The 25,136-nt window shown below is 42.4% G+C and overlaps 1 protein-coding gene across 16 annotated transcripts in view; it reads left to right on the top strand.

Annotated features, from left to right (window-relative positions):
- Nucleotides 1–25,136, top strand: part of LOC144497506 (ecotropic viral integration site 5 protein homolog) — a 220,782-nt gene that overhangs the window by 31,210 nt on the left and 164,436 nt on the right. For 12 of the 16 annotated variants that reach the window (XM_078218878.1, XM_078218887.1, XM_078218882.1 and 9 more), the window contains exon 2: nt 8,992–9,221. In XM_078218878.1, the coding sequence (XP_078075004.1) occupies nt 9,073–9,221 (149 nt within the window). In that variant the 5' untranslated portion in view covers nt 8,992–9,072. Of the gene's footprint in view, nt 1–8,991; nt 9,222–11,426; nt 11,487–11,599; nt 11,686–25,136 lie in introns of those variants that run through there. The other 4 variants (XM_078218873.1, XM_078218877.1, XM_078218871.1 and 1 more) reach the window with 2 other exon arrangements.

The raw sequence follows: 25,136 nt of genomic DNA on the forward strand, positions 1-25,136 counted from the left end.
CAAAGAATCCTGTAACTTCACCCTCTTTCCCCCTTGGTGTGTTGCAATATTTGTAGTTCAACCTCCAGCTCATAAACTCTTAAGCTGACGCTGCTCGAACTTCAAACACTCGAGTGTAGTTACTTTTGCCCTGCATCAAACTGGCATCCAGGAGTTCCCACACACTGTAGCTGTGACACATCACCTGATCTGTTATCCTTCACATGTTCTAATTAACCATTTAATTATTTAATTCAATTATATATTTTATTTTTTGCATTTATATATTTTATCAACCTTGCCGCCAGTTGCTTTGACTATCCTGAACCTTGGGGAATAGACTAAGCTATAGCCACTTACTCAATACTCACCAATCAGTATTCTCTTTTCATGAAGTATAAATTGTTGCTCTCTTCACATTTGTTATTCTTGCAAATGTCCTGATAAGTGCAAGACAAAAACCTGTCTCGCTTTTTAGCAGCATCAAGTTCTGCACTACCAAACGACTGCTAATATTAACATTGCCTTTGCAAATGTTTTCCTGGTTTTCAGTTGGTGAAAAATATATTGCCTAAAGTTATGAAATAAAATGGTGGACATAAATATTTCTTTGATCATATTTGCAGCTGATGAGGTGGGATTATGATTAAGGTACAGCCACCGGGCACACTGCATAGTTGCAGCTTCCCCTACTTTTTCTGAACTAAAAATAATACCAAGATGTTATCTAAACTGTATCTGGGTTCACAGTTATTATCTTTTTATTTTCAGTTAGTTGCCTGAAAGTTCAGATTCAGCCGTGTTAATCTTGTATGTAGACTTGTTAAAAATTTTAATTACTAAGTTGCAATATGTTTTATGTAGAAGGAAAATTTTAATTTGCAACTTCTAGTTGTAAGAAACCATAAAATTAAAGGCTGCGAATGCTTGATTGTACATCCTTCGCGCTCTTCAAATTTGTTCCTTTGTGCACTATAACCTTTCATCCTTTATAAAGTGAGGAGTAGAAGCACGGCTTCTATTAATAAGTCAGTGAACTGGGGTATTTGGCATTGATATCTTTGTTTCATGAGTTGAGCATCATCGATGTGGTATTGTTGGGAGATAACTTTCCAAGAAAGAAACTTCTAATTTTGACTGATCTATTTTTAAGTGTCAAGTGAGCACTTACCACTTTACTGAAGGGTCATCAATCTCACCTCGTATTTCTTAGACCTGTTTATTTTTGCTTCCTGTTGTAAGTTGCATCTGGTTATTTCTCTGAGGGTAGTTGCCCTGGCTTTGTTGTTTCCAACCTCCTTTTCAATTCTTTATCTCCAATGGTTGTGCACAAACGCTAGGCTGTAGATCTGTTGGCATTGGCTGCTGTTTGGTATTTACTGAAATGGTAACCCTTCATTCACAAGCCTAGCGTCTGCACACCAGAGGTGAGATGAGAATGACTACCCTTGACATCAAGCCAAAGTTTGACTGGTCTGAGCAAAATTGAAGTCAATAGGAATTATAGGGGGCAGGAAACTCTCCACTGGCTTGTGTCAAATCTATCACAAAGGAAGGTGGTTGCGGTTGTTACAGGCCAATAATCTAAAACCCCAGGGGATTGATGCAGGAGTTGCTCAAGATTTATGTCTTGAACTGTTTCACCTTCTGTCGATGATAAGGTGAGAAGTGGGGATGTTTGCTGATGATTACACAATGTTTGGTACCATTTGAAAAATTCAGGCATGGGCTGATAAGTGGCAGTAACACAAGTAAGAAGTCTCACAACACCAGGTTAAAGTCCAACAGGTTTATTTGGTAGCAAATACCATAAGCTTTTGGAGCGCTGCCCCTTCGTCAGATGGAGTGAAAATCTGTTCTCCAACAGTGCACAGAGACACAGAAATCAAGTTACAGAATACTAATTAGAATGCAAATCTCTACAGCCAGCCAGGTCTTAAAGGTACAGATAATGTGGGTGGAGGGAACATTAAACACAGGTTAAAGAGATGTGTATTGTCTCCAGACAGAACAGCTAGTAAGATTCTGCAAGATCAGGGGGAAAGCTGTGGGGGGTTACTGATAATGTGACATAAATCCAACATCCCGGTTTAGGCCGTCCTCATGTGTGCGGAACTTGGCTATCAGTTTCTGCTCAGCGACTCTGCGCTGTCGTGTGTCGTGAAGGCCGCCTTGGAGAACGCTTACCTGAAGATCCAAGGCTGAATGCCCGTGACTGCTGAAGTGCTCCCCCACAGGAAGAGAACAGTCTTGCCTGGTGATTGTCGAGCGGTGTTCATTCATCCGTTGTCGTAGCGTCTGCATGGTTTCCCCAATGTACCATGCCTCGGGACATCCTTTCCTGCAGCGTATCAGGTAGACAACGTTGGCCGAGTTGCAATAGTATATACCGTGTACCTGGTAGATGGTGTTCTCACGTGAGATGATGGCATCCGTGTCGATGATCCGGCATGTCTTGCAGAGGTTGCTGTGGCAGGGTTGTGTGGTGTCATGGTCACTGTTCTCCTGAAGGCTGGGTAGTTTGCTGCGGACAATGGTCTGTTTGAGGTTGCATGGTTGTTTGAAGGCAAGAGGTGGGGGTGTGGGGATGGCCTTGGCGAGATGTTCGTCTTCATCAATGACATGTTGAAGGCTCCGGAGGAGATGCCGTAGCTTCTCCGCTCCGGGGAAGTACTGGACGATGAAGGGTACTCTCCACCGTGTCCCGTGTTTGTCTTCTGAGGAGGTCGGTGCGGTTTTTCGCTGTGGCGCGTCGGAACTGTTGATCGATGAGTCGAGCGCCATCTTGCAGAATCTTACAGATCTTGCAGAATCTTACTAGCTGTTCTGTCTGGAGGCAATACACATCTCTTTAACCTGTGTTTAATGTTCCCTCCAACCACATTATCTGTACCTTTTAAGACCTGGCTGGCTGTAGAGATTTGCATTCTAATTAGTATTCTGTAACTTGATTTCTGTGTCTCTGTGCACTGTTGGAGAACAGATTTTCACTCCATCTGACGAAGGGGCAGCGCTCCGAAGGCTTATGGTATTTGCTACCAAATAAACCTGTTGGACTTTAACCTGGTGTTGTGAGACTTCTTACAGTAACACAAGTGCCAGACAATAACCATCTTCAGCAAGAGAACTTCTAACTATCTTCCTTTGTCATTCAGTGGTGTTATCATCACCTGATCCCCGACCATTAACATAGCTGAGGGTTGCCTTTGACTATAAATTGAACAGGACCACCTTTAAATATTGTAACTGCAAGCGTAGATCATCTGAGATGGAACAGAGGGGTGCATTCAGAAATGAAATAGGGAGAGGACAGGGCCAACATGTTCCACTCAAGAAAATAGGTGGGACCAACAAATTCAGTGAACCCTGGATATTGAGGGATAAACACAGTAAGAAGTCTCAACACCAGGTTAAAGTCCAACAGGTTTATTTGGTAACAAAAGCCACTAGCTTTCGGAACAGGCTGTTCCTTCGTCAGGTAAGTGGGAGTTCTGTTCACAAACAGGGCATATAAAGACACCAAACTCAATTTCCAACACCAAACTCAATTTCCAAAATAATGGTTGGAATGTGAGTCTTTACAGGTAATCAAGTCTTAAAGGTACAGACAATGTGAGTGGAGAGAGGGTTAAGCACAGGTTAAAGAGATGTGTATTGTCTCCAGCCGGGACAATTAGTGAGATTTTGCAAGCCCAGGCAAGTCATGGGGATTACAGATAGTGTGACATGAACCCAAGTTCCCGGTTGAGGCCGTCCTCATGTGCGGAACTTGGCTAACAGTCTCTGCTCAGCGACTCTGCGTTGTAGTGTGTCGTGAAGGCCGCCTTGGAGAACGCTTACCTGAAGATCAGAGGCCGAATGCCCGTGACCGCTGAAGTGTTCCCCAACAGGAAGAGAACACTCTCTTGCCTGGTGATTGTCGAGCGGTGTTCATTCATCCGTTGTCATAGCGTCTGCATGCTTTTGCTACCAAATAAACCTGTTGGACTTTAACCTGGTGTTGTGAGATTTCTTAGTATGTTTACCCCAGTCCAATGCCGGCATCTCCACATATTGAGGGATATACAGCATTGAATAAAGAGAAAAAGGGATGCTTATGGCATTCATCAAGGGCTCAAAACAGCAGAAGACCTAGAGGAGTATAGAATGTGCAAGATTGTTTTACAAGTACATTTAAGGGCAAAAGGATCACTAGGAAAAGAGTAGGGCCCATTAAGGACCACACTGGTAATTTGTGTGTGGAGACAGAGGATATAGGTAGGGTTCAAAATGAATACTTTAAATTGCCCCTCTCTCACCAGTGAACACCAATGTGGGGAAAGAAATCGGGGAGAAGGACTGAGAGACAAATTAAAGAAATTAACTTAGAGAGGAGGTCTGAGTGGTCTCTATGGGCCAAAGGGCCTCTTCTACACTGTAGTATTCTGTGAAGGCCAGTAGCTGTGGTTCAATGGCAACCATCTGAAGGCAGAGTTCAAGTACATCTCCCGAGGCGGCAGCACTTAGGCTAGAACTTAAATGCAGCACTCAGGGAGTCCCTTCACGGATGGTGTAAAAGACCCCATAGCACCAGCTGTAAAAAAAAAGAGAGAGGGAGTTTTCCCACCGTGTTCTTACCAATAGCATCATTAAAACAGGTTATCTTGTAATTACCACTTTGGTGTTGGTGGGTCCTTATGTAAGAACATGACTGCCATGTTCTTACATAATTGCTGCACTACAAAAATACTTAACTGGCCATAATTGGAGATTTGGAGATTTCCTGTGGTCTTGAAAGACACTATATAAATACAAATTGTTCTTTTCTTAATAGAGTGTCCTAATTAACTGCCGCTGGCAATCCGTATTCTGCTGAATTTATGCATTTCTTTGCGATGGAGCTGGTTAGACTGTAAAATGATAATTTGGATGGCTTGGTGTTTTGTTCCTATGACTCAGCCTGGGGAGGCCAAACTATTTGAACTATAATGCTTTGCCCTAGCTGCCTGGCAATTGTTTTGTTTCTCACTGTTTCAGTTCTGGTAGCCATTCATTGTCAGTCTGCCATACGGAGTCTTGTTGGTAACTACTTTCAGGAACCCCACCTGTGACTTTGCTTTAGGAAAATGAAAGCATTGTAATGTCTTGCCAGCGGGCCAGTCTTCTGTTCTTGATGATCATGGATGACCTGAAAGGAAGTACAGAAGTAGTACGTCTGTGATTTGAAGCCTGGAAACTGAACTGACCTCACCATGAAGGGAAGATCTGTAATCCAGAAGGTCATAGAATCCCTACAGTGCAGACGCAGGCCATTCAGCCCATCGAATCTGCACCAGCTCTCCGACAGAGTATCCCACCCAGACCCAATCCCTGTACCCCACGTATTTACCCCGCTAATCCCCCTAATCTGTACATCTTGGACACTAAGGGGCAATGTAGCATAGCCAATCAACCTAACCTGCACATCTTTGGACTTTGGGAGGAAACCGGAGGAAACCCATGCAGACATGGGGAGAACATGCAAACTCCACCCAGTCACCCAAGGCTGGAATTGAACCCACGTCCCTGGTGCTGTGAGGCAGCAATGCTAACCACTGTGCCACCGTGCTGCCCTAATAGGAACTTATTCTGTTTTGAGGAGCCATTTGGAGTAAATGTGATCAAACTACTGGTAGTTGTCTCCTTGTGATTGTGTAGATGCTAGCTGCATCATCTCTGTATGGGTCCTGCATAGATTGTGTGTCTGTTAGAGCTTTATGGACAGAATGTCCCTCAGAGACCAGGATTGTCACCATAGTGGGCAATGAAGGGGGTGGCATGGTGGCACAGTGGTTAGCACTGTTGCTTCACAGTGCCAGGGACCCGGGTTCGATCCTCGGCTTGGGTCACTGTCTGTGTGGAGTTTGCATGTTCTCCCCGTGTCTGCGTGGGTTTCCTCCCACAGTCTGAAAGACCTGCTGGTTAGGTGCATTGACCTGAACAGGCACCAGACTGTGGCGACTCGGGGAATTTCACAATAACTTCATTGCAGTGTGAATGTAAGCCTTACTTGTGACTAATAAATTAACCTAAACTTTAAGAGTGCTACAGTCTCCACAGGCAATCGGAGACTCGCATTCCAATCATTATCTTGTAAATTGAGTTTGTGTCTTTATATGCCCTATTTGTGAATAGAACTCCCACTTATCTGATGAAGGAGCAGCGCTCCGAAAGCTCGTGCCTTGTGCTACCAAATAACCCTGTTGGACTTTAACCTGGTGTTGTGAGACTTCTTACTGTGTTTACCCCAGGCCAATGCCGGCATCTCCACATCATGTCTCTTATCTCACAGGCGCACAATAGTGATTAGTTCTTATCGCTGCTTATCAGCATGGCTGATGTGACTAATATCTATCAAAGGGAAAATGCTAGATTCTATTATTAAGGAATTATCGCAGGGTACTTAAAAAATCTGAGTGTTACGTGGTGTTAAATAAAAGCAGAAAATGCTGGAAAAGTTCAGCAGGTCTGGCAGCATCAGTGGAGGAAAAGTTATTTGAGGCCATGTGACTTCTTCTGAAGAGCAGCCGTAAGGACTCAAAACATTTAACTGTTTCTCTCGCTACAGATGCTACCAAAAATCTGGAGGTCTGGCCCAGGATTGTAACGAGGTGCAGCAAGTGATTGCAAGGCAAATGGAATATTGTTGTTTAATGCAGAGAGAATGGAATATAGAAGTAAGAATGTTTTGGTGAGGTCACGTTTCGAGTACTGTGTAAAGGTTTGGTCATCTTAAGAAAGGATATAATTACATTGGAAGCAGTCAAGAGAAGGTTCACTCGACTGATGCCTGGAATGAAGCTGTTATCTTTTGAGAAATGGTTGACAGGTTGGGCCAATCTCCATTGGAGTTTAGAAGAATGAGAGGTGATCTTATTGAAACATATAGCTTAGAAATTAAAAAGCTGAGATTATTTTTTCTCAGAGGGTCATTAGTCTGTGCGATGCCCTTCCCAAGAAAGCAGTGGAGGTAGTGCCATTCAATATTTTTACGGCTGGGTTAGATAAATTTTTGATGACAAGGAAGTCAAAGATTACGGAATAGACAGGAAAGTAGGGTTGAGATCACAATCATAGGGGAGTGTATAATATGTTAGCATGCGAAGGCCTGTAAGCACAAATATCTTATCAATGATGTACACTGCCACATGTACCATTCCAGCTCATTTTCATATTTTTACATAGAGTAGATTCTATTATAAATGTGGACATTAGAATAGAATTGGTTGACAGGAAGTTATGTGCAGATGCAAAATTATTAATGCCAATAAAATAATTTAACAGGACGTTATGGGAGGCTAGGGAGGAAATTGCGGGTCCCCGAGCCGAGATATTTGAATCATCGATAGTGAGGTGTCTGAAGATTGGAGAGTGGCAAATGTTGTGCCTTTGTTTAAAAAGGGCTGCAGGGAAAAACCTGGAAACTACAGGCCAGTGAGCCTCACATCTGTGGTGGGTAAATTGTTGGAAGGTATTTTGAGAGACAGGATCTACAGGTATTTAGAGATGCAAGGACTGATTAGGGACAGTCAGCATGGCTTTGTGAGTGGAAAATCATGTCTCACAAATTTGATTTGAGTTTTTTGAAGGGGTAACCATGAAGGTAGATGAGGGCAGTGCAGTTGATGTTGTCTACATAGACTTTAGCAAGGCCTTTGACAAGGTACCGCATGGTAGGTTGTTGCATAAAGTTAAATCTCACGGGATCCCGGGTGAGGTATCTAAATGGATACAAAATTGGCTTCTTGACAGAAACCAGAGGGTGGTTGTAGAGAGTTGTTTTTCAAACTGGAGGCCTGTGACCAGGGTGTGCCTCAGGGATCAATGCTGGGCCCACTGTTATTTATCATTTATATTAATGATTTGGATGAGAATATAGGGGGCATGGTTAGGACGTTTGCAGATGACACCAAGATTGGTGGCATAGTAGACAGTGAGGAAGGTTATCTCCAATTGCAGCGGGATCTTGATCAATTGGGCCAGTGGGCTGACGAATGGCAGATGGAGTTTAATTTGGACAAATGCGAGGTAATGCATTTTGGTAGATTGAACCAGGGCAGGACTTACTCAATTAGTGGTAGGGTGTTGGGGAGAGTTACAGAACAAAGAGATCTCGGGGTGCATGTTCATAGCTCCTTGAAAGTGGAGTCACAGGTGGACAGAGTGGTGAAGAAGGCATTCGGCATGCTTGGTTTCATCGGTCAGAACATTGAATACAGGAGTTGGGACGTCTTGGTAAAGTTGTACAAGACATTGTTAAGGCCACACTTGGAATACTGTGTGCAATTCTGGACACCCTATTATAGAAAGGATATTATTAAACTAGAAAGAGTGCAGAAAAGATTTACTGGGGATGCTACCGGGACTTGCTGGATTGAGTTATAAGGAGAGGCTGAATAGACTGGGACTTTTTTCTCTGGAGCGCAGGAGGCTGAGGGGTGACCTTATAGAGGTCTATAAAATAATGAGGGGCATAGACAAGGTAGATAGTCAATATCTTTTCCCAAAGGTAGGGGAGTCTAAAACTAGAGGGCATAGGTTTAAGGTGAGAGGGGAGAGAGACAAAAGTGTCCAGAGGGGCAATTTTTTCTCACAGGGTGGTGAGTGTCTGGAACAAGCTGCCAAAGGTAGTAGTAGAGGTGGGTACAATTTTATATTTTAAAAAGCATTTGGATAGTTACATGGGTACGATGGGTATAGAGGGATATGGGCCAAATGCGGACAATTGGCATTAGTTTAGGGGTTTTAAAAAAAAAAGGCGGCATGGACAAGTTGGGCCGAAGGGCCTGTGTCCATGCTGTAAACCTCTATGACTCTATAATTGCTTTGAAGTGTAGGACAAGAGGCTTAACGCAATGTTTGGAAGCTACATTTATAATGCCATGTATTTCCCAACCATAAATGACTGCAAATTCAAAGCAATACTTCAGAAGATCTGTTCCCAATTAAACTGATGGTATACTGCATAATGTAATTGTAAACTTTCTTTGTCAGGTGGCGACAGACAAGGTTGCAGAGAAGTTGAGTTCTACTCTCTCATGGGTGAAGAGCACAGTGTCTCACACTGTCAGTCAAATGGCTAGTCAGGTGGCGAGCCCATCTGCTTCCCTGCACACTACATCTTCATCGACGACACTCTCCACGCCAGCACTTTCACCAGGGTCACCAACCACTCTCAGTCCTGATGACTTGGAGCTTCTTGCCAAGCTGGAAGAACAGAACAGGTGGGTTCTGCCCTGAAACCTGAATGAAAGGTTTTTGTAAGTAAAGTGGTTTTATACAGAAAACTGAAGTAAGCTGATAGAATTTCACTCCTGTTATATTTATGGTTGCTTCCCACTACTTTCATTTTCCTTTTTTTTAAAAAACCCACCCAGTTTTGCCCACTGTGTAGGACATGAAAAAATTAGATCTGTGCATATAATATATTGGAGCAGCCGAATGTTTGCATGCACAGATTGCTCTCAGCAATGTACTGCAAAATATCTGGAAATGATGTTGTTCATAATGAATGTAATTTAAATGTCTTGTGTCCTTGGGGCATGTAGAATCTTAGCTTATTTTTATGTTTGGCTTGCGACTCCAACTGCAGGGCAGTTCTTTGCAAGAGAAGACAGGTCTTTTGATTTGGCATTGGAGTTTCAGGAATACAAAGAATTGCTAGGAAATCACAAGGAGGCAGCAATCTAGATTAACTTTCCTGCCAACAAATTGCTTGGCTCACAGCACGTGATATTGGAACTTTAATTGCTTGGTTATATCACGAAGGGAATTTTGTATTTTTTTTTTCATCCCCCCCCCCCCCCCCCCCCCCCCCCCCCACATATCCTGCACGTTTTGAATCTTTAAAAGGTGGGAGTACTTTCTCCATAATTTGCCAGGTGCAACCCATTCATAATTTTAAAGACATCTGTCAGACCTCCTCTGAATCCTTCCTTTTCCAAAGACAAAAGCCCCAACTTTTTGAGGCTTTCCCAATAGCTGTAATCTCTGTTCTGGTACCATCCTTATAAATCTTTTTTTGCACTTTCTCTGGTGCTTGTATGTCCAGTTTGTAGTACTGAGACCAGAACTGTGCACAGTACTTAACTTCATTACTTTTAAATTCTATAACCCTAGAAACAAATCCCAGTGCTCTTAACATTTGAATTGCTTTGCTTCTGTGGTAGTACTTTAACAATTTTATTATCTGTATCTCTAGATCCCTTTCCTCTTCTACTCCATTCAGTTTATGTTTTATGGTCTAGATGTTTGTTTTTCCTCCCAAAGTACATCTCACATTTATGTTTGTGAAAGTTTTTTTTGCCACTGAACTATGTTAGGGGCTAGATCAGAAACTCCAAGGTGTATTGTGAAGTTAACCTAGACGCCAACTTTTTTAAAATTTTGGCATTAGTGCGAGCAGAAGGTGTTTCGCTCCAGATGTAATTCTATTAACCCACTCGGAAGCTTTTATTAAAACAAACTTTATTTAACAACACAGTTAAAATCTAACAAAGAATTAACATTCCTTTTACCAATTGAAAGACTTAAACGTGACAAGGTATAATTCTTAACAGCTAGCTATCTCTATAGTTCCAATTTAAGCAATATCCCCACAGACACATATCCTTCTTCAGAATCAGTTAGCATAAAAAACATATAGGCTCACTTGAGTGCTATGTTTCCAGCCTTTTAACCCCTCTGAACAGAGATAAAGAAAGACACCTGTTTTCTGACTCCCAAACAGCAGCCTCCAGAGCAAGATCTTTCTTCAAATAGTAGAACGTCCGAGAAAGAGACTTATTTTATGGCAGATCCAGGTCTCCAAATCCAGCTGCTACTTCCTGAAGATCTCCAGCAGCAACTGAGCTTGTTTCTCTGTGAGCCTAGCCCTGTCCAGTCACATGATATTTTGCTGTCAATCAACCTAATCAAACTCTACTCTGAAAAACCCCAGGGGAAAACACAAGAATAACAACACTGCATTAGCCTAGACTAAAATGTTCCAGCAATTTAGTATCAGTTATTCTTCTGCAGCATTAACCTGTGGGCTGCCAGTTATAGACGGAGTGGCACTGACTGCAAAAAAAATATTCTGCACAAGAAACATGATACAAATGCATTTCTTAAAGGCACAGTATCATCACAACTGCAAGTTTTCTAATGTCTTTGATTATGTTGTATTCTTCCTTACTATTAAGAAACCCCCAATGTGTGTGCGCTCCTGGTAAAAACTTCTCATATTCGCGTCTTCAATTCTGGACTGCCAGTTAGTTATTAGCTTTACAGCTAATCCATTGGCTTAGATTGGTATCATCTTTAAATTTTGATATAGTTATTCCTGTATTTAAATTACTAACATAAGAACTGGCACTGATCCTTGAGAAACAATGCTTTCTACCTTCCTCCAATATGGACAACTTCCCTTTTATCCCTTTTCTTTTTAGCCAAATTGCTTGGCTTACTGCTGACAAAATCATGTGGAGGGAGAGTCCGCCATTGACTAAGTGAGTTCAAATTTATTGTGGCAATTTAATGCCAGCCTAAAATTCTCAGAGAATATCCAATATTTGTAAAAAGTGAAGGGGAGGAGATTCATTTGTTTAAATTCCAGATAGAGGAACAGGTTTTATTTGCTCAAGCTAACTGGACTGTGATAGTCGACTTTCACATTGTGGATAAGCTGAAAGTTATGAACCTCACGAGGTAAGTTTTTATTTTCTCTACAAAGGATTTTACTTTTTAAGAAAACAGAACGTAACTCATATCTTGCCACAATGTATGCTACAAACCTAAATCCCAGCCAGTTGGTCATGTTGACTGGCTTCCTTGTCTTTTTCTTAACTATACAGCAGTTAATCTCACATGACTATTGCTCATAAGGAAAAATGTAAATATAATTCCGAATGCTAACAGAGGTCTAATCTACTTAATGGTTTGCATTTTGTTTGCTCCCATATTATTTCTTCATTATCAATTTCTTCATTATTTGGTCAGCAGTCCTTCATTTTGTAATCAGTGTGTTTATTCTTTTACAAATCTATTGCTTTCAAGTATGGTAACCTGTGTAAGATTTTTTGAACTTGTACACCTGCTGCTTAACAGCATAAATTGTAGCTAAACAGCTGATTATGTTTATAAAAATAATTCGAGTGAGCAATGAGATGGGGGGAGGGGGGATATGCATAAGGCTAAGTTGGAAGAGCTATCGGGAGAAAAGTCCGGGGACAGATAACTGGCAGCCCAGAATTAAAGGTGTAAGTTTGAGAAGTTTTTAACCTGAAATATTGGGGATTGACTTTGAAATCATAGAAATCATAGAAACCCTACAGTACAGAAAGAGGCCATTCGGCCCATCGAGTCTGCACCGACCACAATCCCACCCAGGCCCTACCCCTATATCCCTACATATTTTACCCGCTAATCCCTCTAATCTACGCATCCCAGGACACTAAGGAGCAATTTTCAGCACGGCCAATCAACCTAACCCGCACATCTTTGGACTGTGGGAGGAAACCGGAGCACCCGGAGGAAACCCACGCAGACACGAGGAGAATGTGCAAACTCCACACAGACAGCGACCCAAGCCGGGAATCGAACCCAGGTCCCTGGAGCTGTGAAGCAACAGTGCTAACCACTGTGCTACCGTGCCGCCCCTGTAATGTAAGAGTTTGTTTAGGAATGGTTTGTGTTGGGTTTACAGCTGGGAACAGTGAGGTGGGGACTTTAAGACAGGGCAAGGGGGTGCATGACAGTGCCTTGGAGTTGTATGTTTTATATGTTGCACTCGCCTCACAGTATATCTGCATTTAATGAGGTCTTCACATTTTGAAGTGTTTGAACGAGAGGCCAGTTGTTTGATTCAGGGCATTGGATTTTAGCTAGATAGCCCAGCCATGAATTACGAGGCAAGGATGTTAGAATCATAGAATCTGCAGTGCAGAAGGAGGCCATTTGGTCCATCGAGCCTACACTGACAATAATCCCACCCAGGTCCTATCCCCGTAACCCCACATATTTATCCTCCTAGTCCCCCTGACACGAAGGAGCAATTTATCATGGCCAATCAACCTAACCTGCACATCTTTTGGAGTGTGGGAGGAAACCTGAGCACCCGGAGGAAACCCACGCAGACACGGGGAGAACATGCAAACTCCACACAGACAGTGACCTGAGGCCAGAACCGAACCTGTGTCCCTGGCGCCATGAGGCAGCAGTGTTAACCACTGTGCCGCCCAGGCCTCAGTTTCACATCTCACCTGAAAGACAGCACTTTCAACCAAGCAACGTTCCCTTTGTACCAAATGAAATGCCAGCAAAGATTCAAAAATCTGATTTGTGTTGAGTTTCCTCCCAATATTATTGTTTGTCACCAAGGAACATCATGTGCCACTCCATGAAATGCATGACGTTTTTGTAACAGTACAGGTTATGTGTGTTTTAAGAATTTGTCTAACCTTTTAAGCTTGCAATGTAAACTCGGTGTTTATCTCTGCAAATGATTAGCAACAGGTTTCAGTAAAATAGGCCAATTTCTGTTTTCCTGGCTAGTGCAAACTGTGGCTCAGAAAAATTGAGAATTGTATATCCAAGTAAAACTGCTTTTTAAAACGTACAGTAGTACATTTAATGAAACTTGAACAGTGCTGTATGATTCTATTTGCTTGCCTTAAATCTGAAGTTTCATGTTACGATGGTCAGTTTGGCCTGCATACAAATTGAATGTTATGATTGCTGAGAAATTGACCAAGTAATACAAATTAAGGTAAGAATCTTACCTGCCACAGAGAATTGCATTGTTGTCTGTGATCTAAACTGCAGCTTTTCGCACATGCTATGGATGGAGGGATCAAATCCCTTTTTTAGGAAAGAAGGTAGTGCTGAGAAAAATATAAGTTGCTCATCCAAAGATTTATTCTAAGGAAAGGGTGAGAATTCTGTTTTTAACACCGCATTCTGTAGGAAGAAAGAAGTGGGATTGTTCCTTGTACCTCATCCTTAGTAAAAGACCAGATTTTTTGCAAAAGCAACCTTCATTTGGCACTGTAAGCTGTCTGTTGTATATGATAGGAAACAGTGTGAGAGATCCCCCATGGCTCAGTACTGTAAGTAGTTGAGCCATACAGTTCAGAAAGGTCCGACATTTGATCTAGGAAATTTGGCCTTGGATAGCAACATTACAGGCAGCAAAAATTGTTCTGTCAGAGCTGATCTTGACTGTGGCAGAGATCTTGATACAGTTGGCCTCTATCCCTGGGTTAAGGATGGAAAAGACATCCAGGGTTCCTGCTGTTGATTGCAGTCGGCAGACCTTTGCAAGAACTAAGTATTGCTGAAAAAAGACATTTTAGAAACATAGAAAAACTACAGCACAAACAGGCCCTTCGGCCCACAAGTTGTGTCGAACACATCCCTATCTTCTCGACCTACCTACAACCCTCCATCCTATTAAGCTCCATGTACTCATCCAGAAGTCTCTTAAAAGACCCCACCACCACTGACAGCAGCTGATTCCACTCGCCCACCACCCTCTGTGAAAAACGTACCCCTAACATCTCCCCTGTACCTACCCACCAGCACCCTAAACCTGTGTCCTCTTGTAGCAAACATTTCCACCCTGGGAAAAAGTCTCTGAGAGTCCACCCGATCTATGCCTCTCAACATCTTATACACCTCTATTAGGTCTCCTCTCATCCTTCGTCTCTCCAAGGAGAAAAGACCGAGCTCCCTCAGCCTATCCTCATAAGGCATGCCACTCAATCCAGGCAACATCCATGTAAATCTCCTCTGCACCCTTTCAATCTTTTCCACATCCTTCCTATAGTGAGGCGACCAGAACTGAGCACCGTACTCCAAGTGGGGTCTGACGAGGGTCTTATATAGCTGCATCATTATCCCCGGACTCCTAAATTCAATTCCTCGATTGATAAAGGCCAGCACACCATACGCCTTCTTAACCACCTCCTCCACCTGTGGGGCCGATTTTAGAGTCCTATGGACCCAGACCCCAAGGTCCTTCTGATCCTCTACAGTACTAAGGGTCTTCCCTTTATATTGTACTCCTTCATCCCATTTGACCTACCAAAATGGACCACGACGCATTTATCTGGGTTGAAGTCCATCTGCCACTTGTCCGCCCAGTCTTGCATCCTATCTATGTCCCTCTGTAACTTCTGACATCCCGCCAGACTATCTACAACCCCACCAACCTTCGTGTCGTCGGCAAACTTACCAACCCATCCCTCTGCTTCCTCATCCAGGTCATTTATGAAAATGACAAACAGCAAGGGTCCCAGAACAGATCCCTGGGGCACACCACTGGTGACCGACCTCCATTTAGAAAAAGACCCATCTATACCCACTCTCTGCCTCCTTTGGGCAAGCCAGTTCTGGATCCACAGGGCAGCAGCCCCTTGGATCCCATGCCCTCTCACTTATTCTAGAAGCCTTGCATGGGGAACCTTATCGAACGCCTTGCTAAAATCCATATAAACCACATCTACCGCTTTCCCTTCGTCAATGTGTTTAGTCAAAGCTTTTTGTCTTGCGTTCATCAGGACAATCACAAACTACCAATGTCATGGAAAACAACTTCAACTGTATGCGAAATGAGTGCAGATTGGTTAGCATGTGGACTTATTGGTAGAGACATTGCCATGGCGACCATCAATTCATGGTGACTGACAGTTAATTGCCAAACATGGTTTGAAAATTTAAACCAGGAGCTTGACTCTGGTCAAGGTATTTTCTTGAGGAATGAACCAACGAATGGTTATCACTTACTCTGTTAGCTGAGACAGGCACAGTGTGCATACATTTGGTTCATGAATGCTCTTTAGGGAAGGAAATCTACCGTCCTTACCTGGTCCAGCTGACATGTGACGCCAGAGCCACAGCAATGTGGTTGACTCTCAATTGCCCTCTGCAATGGCCAGCAAGCACTCAGTTTCAAGGGCAACTAGGGATGGGCAATAAATGCTGGCCAGTCAGCGACGCCCATGTCCCACAAATGAATTTTTAAAAACATGTTCCTTATGTCTGCAAAGAACAGGGCCCTGGTTGACAATCTTAAATTGGTTGTCAACGTTACTTGTAGCATATTGAGGATTATTTAGCAAGTGTTGTCCAATCTCAAAATCACACCTAATGTTGGACACTATTTTAAGTTTTGCAGCACAGAGTGGTTTAAAGTTTATTTATTAGTGTCACAAGTATTTAACATTGCAATGAAGTTACTGTAAAAATCTCCTAGTCACCACACTCCGGCGCCTGTTCGGGTACACTGAGGGCAAATTTAGCATGGCCAATACACCTAAGCAGCGCGTCTTTCGGACGGTTGGCTATGGTCTGTCCCTTGCCCATTGCGAATAGTGGAAAGGACATGCTGTTTGATACAATCTGCCAATCACTGGGATGTACTAGTACATAGCAGCACAAGTGGTATTCGCCACTTCCCGTGAACCCAAAAAGACGTTTTGTCTATCTGTCTAAATGAGTTGTGTGATAGATGCAGGGGGATCTTGGTGCCTGAGTGCATGAATCACCACATGAGTATACAGGTACGGCAAGTAATTAGGAAAGCTAATAGAATGTTACCGTTTATTGTGAGGGGAATTGATTATAAAAGCTATGCTTCAGTTGTGCAGAGCACTGGTAAGACCACATTTGGAATATTATGCACAGTATTGGTCTCCTTATTAAAGGAAAGATGTAAGGAAGATTTACTTAGACTAATGGGCAGGTTTTTAAAATCATTTGTGGGATGTTGGCGTCGCTGGTTGGCCAGTATTTACTGATCACCCCTAGTTGCCTGAGGGCTGTTGAGAGTCAACCCATTGCTGTGGTTCTGAAATCATACAGGCCAGACCAGGAAGATTTCCTTCCCTAAAGGTTGCTGGTGAACCAGATGGGTTTTTCCGACAATAGACAATGGTTTCATGGTTACAGTACATTCTTAATTCCAGATATTTTTTATTGAATTCAAATTCCACCATCTGCCATGGCAGGATTCGAACCCGGGCCCCCAGATGTCCTGAGTTTCTGGATTAATAGTCTAGTGATAATATCACTAGACCATCGCCTGCCCATATGTCTTATGAGGAGAGGTTGGAGATGTTAGGTTTATATCCACTAGAATTTAGAAGAGTAAGAGGTGACTTGATTGAAACCTTTAAGATCCTGAGGGGTATTGACAGGTTGGATGTGGAGAGATGTTTCCTCTTGTCAGAGAATTGGGTTGATCATTTAAGACAAAGGTGAAGAGAGTTTTTTCTGTGGGTAGTGAGTCTCTCAGACTCTCTTCTGAAAAGGTGGTGTGGAAGCAGAGCCTTTGAATAATTTTAAGGCAGAGCTAGATTGAAATTCTTTATTAACAAGGGGGTGAAGGGTTATTAAAGTAGGCAGGAATGTGGGGTTAAGGTTAGAATCATATCAGCCATGATTTTATTGAATGGTGGCGCTGAGTAGCCTTCACTTCTCTTGGTTGGTGTTTGTCTGAAGAAGCATTTCATACCTTTTTCTCCAGAATAGACTGGTTGTAATTTCAAGTTGTGTACTAGAGTTTACCGCCTGAAGGGAAATAAAAATCTGTCCAACCGGAACTCTTCCTTTCAAAAGCCGAAAACCCCCCAAATAAATTGCCCCTTAATCCCCTTTTTCCAGGGAATAATAAGTGTGCATTACATAATATCTCCACATAATCTAACTCTTGGAACTGCAGTAACATTCTGGTGGATTTGTGCTTCACTTCTTTCGAGGCCAGTGCACCTTTTGTAAGGAACAGGCACGATACTCCAGATGTGGTCTAACCAGGGTGTTGTATAACCGAAAACGTCTCCCCATTATATTCTAGCCTTTGAGTTCATTGGCCTTTTCAATTTGCATGAGTTCTGAGATTTAAAAAAAAAATTTCCACTGTTCCTAGCATTTCATCCTGAAGCTAATACTTTGATAATTGGTTTATGGTCAAGAAGGATGACATCACATTTTCCTGCATTGAAATTATCTGCTATTAACTTAAAATTGCAAAGAGAAAAGTGTATATATTATGCTCCTGCCTGCACTACTTCGTTCACCACCAATCTTTGTGACATCACCAAACTTGCATATATTATTCTCTGTTTTATAATCTAAGTAATTAAAGATAGTGAACAGTCGAGGCCTCTAGCAGAGATCTTTGTGGGCCACCTTCTTCCAATCAAATTTGTTGCCAATTATCTCTGTTCTCTCTCCCAAACATTTTGCTTTTAACAGTATATAAAATCATAGAATCCCTACATAAGAAGGAGGCTATTCATCCCATTGCGCCTGCATTGGCAACAATCCCACCCAGGCCCTAGCCCCATAACCTCATATATTTACCCTGCTAGTCCCCCTGGCAGTAAGGGGCAATTTAACATGGCTAATCAACCATCTTTGAACTGTGGGAGGAAACCGGAGCACCCGAAGGAAACCCAAGCAGACACGGAAGAACTGGCAAACTCCACGCAGGCGGTCACTCGACCGGAATTGATCCTGGGTCCCTGGCGCTGTGAGGCAGCATTGTTAATCACTGTGCCATCGAGCCCCACGTGAAGGGAAATAAAAATCCATTCAAAAATTATTCAAGAGAATGGCAGTTAGCCCCCTCCGCCCACCCCCCAAAAAAATCCCGGATTGCTTATACCACTTATCTTTGAAACTTACCTGCTTCCTTTAAACTGTCCCTTTAAACATCTGCTTAATGGCAGCTACTGCTGTAGAAAGAGGGAGTGACTTAGCTCTGTGCCCCAATTAAGTTGGTGGTGCCAGACTTGGTTGAAAAAAAAATCTCCACTTAATTGTTAGACTGGTGCTGGGTTTGAATGTTTTCATTCTATTTCTGAGCTGCATAAAGTGAAAAATCAGAAACCAGAGAAATTAAAAGGTAATAGGAAAACTAGCACTTTAATATCTTTTCTCCTCAATGTAATATGTAGTTATTAATGTTTCATACATCCTGTTCATTCAGTGGTTTCATTTGATCTCTGCTTCAGGTTTGTGTTACAGATTGTGAAACCTACCCAGTGGCTGACCTGGCTTTGATTAAGCTAGTGATGAATATTAATGATTTGCTGAAGTTCAGTCTCATTGCAACTCGTTTTGATGCATCTAGTCAGTTGCTCACTTTTTTTAACTTGTGGTAGCAAGGTAAAATGATGGCTCTTGTACAGCAGGTGACTTAAGTGCAAGTTCACCTGCTCAGATAATTATTGGTGGATTTAGTTTGAGTTTGTGTTATTCCACCTTCTGTTGTGTGTCATCCAAAGACAGGAGTGGGGATTTATTTGAATTGAGGAGAGAGGATCTGACAGTTGTGCAGTGTACCTGACCGAAAATGCAGATATTTGGATTTTGGTTCAGTCATATTTTGAATCAACTGTGAAGCTGCTCCCCTGACCTACAGTCAAATAGTCCTGATGACACTTGTACAGACACTCAGAGCGGCTACTTGGGTAAAGGCAGGCGGCTGATAGAACTGTATGCCAGCATGGGACACCACTGTTAAGAGGAGAGGGCATTCTCGAACTTTTGGGAGCATTCCAGCAGCATTATAAAACAAAATATGACAGCGAGTCACATAGTCAGATGACCTAAAGCTTGGCCAAACAGGAAGGTTTTGAGGGTTTTTCAAGAGGTGGAGGGATGGGGAGGTGGAATGAAGATGTTCCAGAGTCTGAGGCCAATGCTGGAGCGATTAAAATCGAAGATGCTTGAGTCCAAAATTAGAGAAGCCAAAATATCTTGGAGGATTTATATTTTAAAAAATCTCTAATTCTCTCATGATAGTGGGATATCACCAAGTGTTTCCCAGCCAATTGAGGACTTTTGAAATGTAGTAATCACCTTGGTAATGTTGGAATTGCTGTGGGGCCGGTAAAAATTACAGAGAGGGGGAAGGATGAGGCCATGGAGGGATTTGAAAACAAGCATGAGGATTTTAAAATCAAAGTGTTGTGTGGCTGCGAGCTCCTGTCGGGCTGCGGGCACTGGGGAAGTGGGTGAATAGTACATGATGTGAATTAAGATATGTGCAGCAGAGTTTGGATTGTCTCACATTTGAGGAGAGTTGAATGTTGATCAGACAGGAATGCATTGGAATAATCAAATTCGGAGGTGATAAAGGCACGGATAAGGGTTTCACAGCAGATGAGCTGCAATTAGGGTAAAATCAGACCATGTTGCGAAGAAACTAGGTGGCGATGTGACAATTATCTGTTCAAAGGCTCATCTCGAGGCCAAATTTGACACCAAGGTTAGTGAACAGCCTGGCTGAATCTTAGATTGTTGCTGGGAAAGAGGTGGAGTCATTGGCTCGGAAGTGGAGTTTGGAGCAAAAACAATGGTTTTGGTCTCCCAATATTTAATTGGAGTAAATATTTGTTCATCCAGTACCGGATGTCAGGCAACTAGTTCAATAAGCAGTATTGAAGCAGTTGAAAGAGATGATGCTAAGGTAGAGTGGGGTGTCAACATACAATGATAAAGAAATGGTGTACTTTCAGCTCATGTCGATAAAGGGCTCATGAGAAAAGGGGATATGGCCATGATCCTGGGGACATCAGAGATAACAGTGCAGAAGCAGGAAGCAAAACTACCAAGTGATATTCTGGCTATGTTTAGGTAGCTAAGAATGGAACCAGGTGAGATCAGTCCCAACCAGCTATTTAAAATTTAAAAACTGCTTTGTTTATCTTCCACGCCATGACCTTACTGTCCTATTACTAAGAAGGATTGAGAGACCGACAAGCAGTGTATGCAACTTGGCTGTAAATATCATACTGACTGGCTATCAGACTTCAGATGTGACCACTTTTTATATATCATTTGAAACACCAAGAGCAATGCAATGGGACATTTGTTATTGATTAACAAGTAGTTACGTTGGAATAGGTTGGTTGTTGCTCGAGTCTAGAGGGCAAAGAGAGGACCAAGTACAGTTCTTTTGTTGTGCCGTTTGAGCCTCAACAAACTGAGCAGACCTCTATCAACAGAAAAGGTATGCTGGTAGACCACTGCTACCTCAATCATTTACGCTGGTTTTCATCAGCTTCCTTAAAGAACAATGGGCAGGGAATGCTGGTTAGGAAGCCTTTGAGAGTGGATTTAGGAATAGTAGTAGTATTTGAGGACAAATATAACTCTGACGAAAGGTGGCTTAGAAGAGAAAAGGACGCAGGCCTTAAATAAAGTACAGTAAGATGTCTCACAACACCAGGTTAAAGTCCAACAGGTTTATTTGGAATCATGAGCTTTCAGCTCGCTGCTCCTTCATCAGGCAAGTGGAGGTATGTTCACAAACACAGCATATATAGGCAAAGACACAATTGCAAATTACAGATTGGATGTGAAGAATGGTTGGAATTTGAGTCTTTACAGGTACAAACAGTGTGAGTGGAGAGAGGGATAACCACAGATTAAGAGGTATGGATTGTCTAAAGCCAGGACCGTTCGTAAGATTTTGCAAACCCAGGCAGTATGGTGGAGGTTACAAATAGTGTGACATGATCCCAAAATCCCGGTTGAGGCCATCCTCGTGCATGCAGAACTTGGCTCTCCGCTTCTGCTTGGCGATTCTGCATTGTCGTGTGTCTGAAGACTTGATTACTTGTAAAGACTTACATTCCAACCATTCTTCACATCCAATCTGTAATTATCTTGCAATTGTGTCTTTGCCTATATATGCCGTGTTTGTGAACCTACCTCCATTCACCTGATGAAGGAGCAGCGCTCAAAAGCTCGTGATTCCAAATAAACCTGTTGGACTTTAACCTGATGTTGTTAGACTTCTTACTGTGCCCAACCCAGTCCAACGCCGGCATCTCCACATCATTAAATACAGTAAGATATGGTAAAAATATAATTGATGTGAGGCCTGAAATTAGCTTAAGTTTTACGAAACTTCTTGGCAGTAACATGTTTTGATTTGATTTATTATTGTCACCATGTATTACTATACAGTGAAAAGTATTGTTTCTTGTGCACTATATACAGACAAAATATACAGTACATAGGGAAGGAAATGAGTGTGCAGAATGTAGTGTTACAGTCATAGCTAGGGTGCAGAGAAAGATCAACTTAATGTGAGGTAGGTCCATTTAAAAGTCTGGTGGCAGCAGGGAAGAAGCTGTTCTTGAGTCGATTGGTACGTGTCCTCAGACCTTTGTATCTTTTTCCCGATGGAAGAAGGTGGAAGAGAAAATGTCCTGAGTGCATGGGATCCTTGATTATGCGGACTACTTTTCTGAGGCAATGGGAAGTGTAGACAGTGTCAATGGATGGGAGGCTAGTTTGCGTGATGGACTGGGCTTCGTTCATGACCCTTTGTAGTTCCTTGCGGTCATGCGCAGAGCAAGAGCCATACCAAGCTGTGATACAACCAGAAAGAATGCTTTCTATGGTGTGTCTGTAAAAGTTGATGAGAGTCGTAGCGGACTTGTCAAATTTCTTTAGCCTCCTTAGAAAGTAGAGGCATTGATGAGCTTTCTTAACTATAGTATCGACATGGGGGACCAGGACAGATTGTTAGGTGATCTGGACACCTAAAAGCTTGAAGCTCTCGACCATTTCCACGTTGTCCCCATTGATGTAGACGGGCCATGTTCTCCTTCACTATGCTTCCTTAAGTCGATGGCTATCTCCTTCGTTTTGTTGACATTGAGGGAGAGATTATTGTCGTCGTACCAGTTCACCAGATTCTCTATCTCATTCTTGTACTCTGTCTCATCGTTGTTTGAGATCCGACCCACTATGGTGGTGTCATCAGCAAACTTGAAAATCGAATTGGAGGGGAATTTGGCCACAGTCATAGGCGTTTAAGGAGTATAGCAAGGGGCTGAGGACACAGCCCCCGAGGACACAAGCAGACAAACTGATCCAAGAGATAGCAACGTGGGTGAAGTGTGGCATTAGCTGTGGGATAATTGAAAAATAATTATGCTTATAAGCAAACTTAGAAGTTCCTAGATGTAACAATGTTGTGACACAGTAAGTATGACGAATAAGAAATGAGATGGAATTATGTGTTGCTACTCAGCATGGACTAATTGACCACAGCACAAGAACAAAGCAGCTATGTGTGTCTGATCCCCACTATTGCTGCCTTTGCTGATTTTTGTCTTGTTATGGGTGATAATACAATCATCAAAAATAATTTCCTCATGCCTACTCTGCTTATTCCCTTTTTATTTCAGACTCGGCAATTTACTATTTCCCTGTATGCGCGCGTGCATGTGTTAAATATAGATGTGTATTTTTTTACATATATATTTGTGAAACATTATCTGATCAAAATGTTCTTCCTGTGAGAAAAGAGTTAAGAACCACTTGCAAAGAGTATTTAATGCATTGAAGCCTATCTTTCCAGTACCCTAACCTGTCATCATAGTGTCCCAAGAAGGGTGGCACAGCGGTTTGCACTGCTGCCTCACAGCGCCAGGGACCCGGGTTCAATTCCCGGCTTGGGTCACTATGTGTGGTGTTTGCACGTTCTCCCTGTGTCTGCGTGAATTTCCTCCGGGTGCTCTGTTTTCCTCCCACAGTCCAAAGAATGAATTGGCCATGCTAAATTCTCCCTCAGTGCATCTGAACAGGCGCCGGAGTGTGGCGACTAGGGGATTTTCACAGTAACTTGATTGCAGTGTGAATGTAAGCGTACTTGTGACACTAATAAATAAACTTTACAAGATGAAAGCAAATTACTGCAGACGTTGGAATCTGAAACAGAAAATTCAGGAAAATCTCAGCAGGTCTGACAGCATCTGTGGAGGGAGAACAGAGTTAATGCCTTGAGTCAGGAGGACCCTTTGCCAGAGCTGAAGACAATAGAAAATAGCATGAGATTTATGCCATTGTGGTGAGGAGGCGGGGACGCTGTGGGAACTGGGTACAGAGCCAGCAGTAGGTGGAGATGGGAAAGATTGACAAAGATGTCATAGACGAAAGGAATGTAAATGGTGATGATTATGGCCAAGAAGGGTGCTGACAGCGACCCATTAATGAATCAAAATGTTTAAATGGCTGAACGAAGGTGAGCACTGTGTCAAAGGACAACCTGAAACCAACTGAGTGGGGGGAGGGGAGACAGAGGTAAGGGAAAAAAGATGGAAAGCGAGATTTAAAAAACATTGAAAAATGAACCAATGGAAGAAATGAAAATAAATGTCTGTGGGAAACTGAGCATGAAGACTTGATAATTTATCTCAAATCTGCCATGACCAAATAACGTTACCTTTCCTGTGAAAGTTGCATCAGAAAATGTTCAAGTCTTGCTAGTGGAGTTCTGAGGTGGCCAGGTACTGCTGAAACTTCAGACTGTACAAGATTCATGAAGCCAGTATCTCAGTTTAAAGATGTAACTTTATTTAACCAGCTAGGAGAACTCATCAAAGTGTCATGGCAGCTCTGAGATAGGGCAGCTAGATCTCTCCAATGAGTTCTGGAGCATACAACTCAAAACAGATCAATTACAGAATTTTCTTGTCAATTACTCCGCCTTTCATTAACTTTAAATCAATCATCTTTAATATACATAAATCAACAATAACACCTGTCATATACTGTAGCCAATCGCAACTTCCCCTCTGGTATCGTAGCATTAGTCCATAGAATCTGGAAGCTAACTCGTATCTTGCTGACCCCACTTCCTGTGTTGTCTAGTAACTTCAGATGCTCGCCCAAAATTCAAATGAATGCTCCCATGGGTTCCCTTTTATAAGTTACTGCCAAACCAGATTAACACATGACTCCATTTCTGGGCATGCATTCATCTTGGCGGGACAATGAATAAACCCTACTCGTGAAATATGATTAAATGTTCTCTCCATCCGAAACTTTACTGATAAATCTTGCATATTCTCAAGGTCTAAACATTCTCTTGGAATATGGCTTTTCCCTAATGCCTTTTACCATGATGCTTCGCAGCAAATTGCTCTTCATTAATGTGAACAATATACCTTAATATATTAATACATTCAAAATATCAGTATATGTGTTTTAAAATTTAATCGCTTGTTTAAATCTCTTACTGCATCTCTTGTTAGCTTATGAGCTTGTTTTAAAAGTCATTTAACTAAATGCTGGTAGTTCTGTCAGTGCCTTAATGTCTAATGATGATGTGGAGATGTCGGCGTTGGACTGGG

The sequence above is a fragment of the Mustelus asterias genome, chromosome 8 (genome assembly GCF_964213995.1).
Source record: "Mustelus asterias chromosome 8, sMusAst1.hap1.1, whole genome shotgun sequence".
Taxonomy (NCBI): domain Eukaryota; kingdom Metazoa; phylum Chordata; class Chondrichthyes; order Carcharhiniformes; family Triakidae; genus Mustelus; species Mustelus asterias.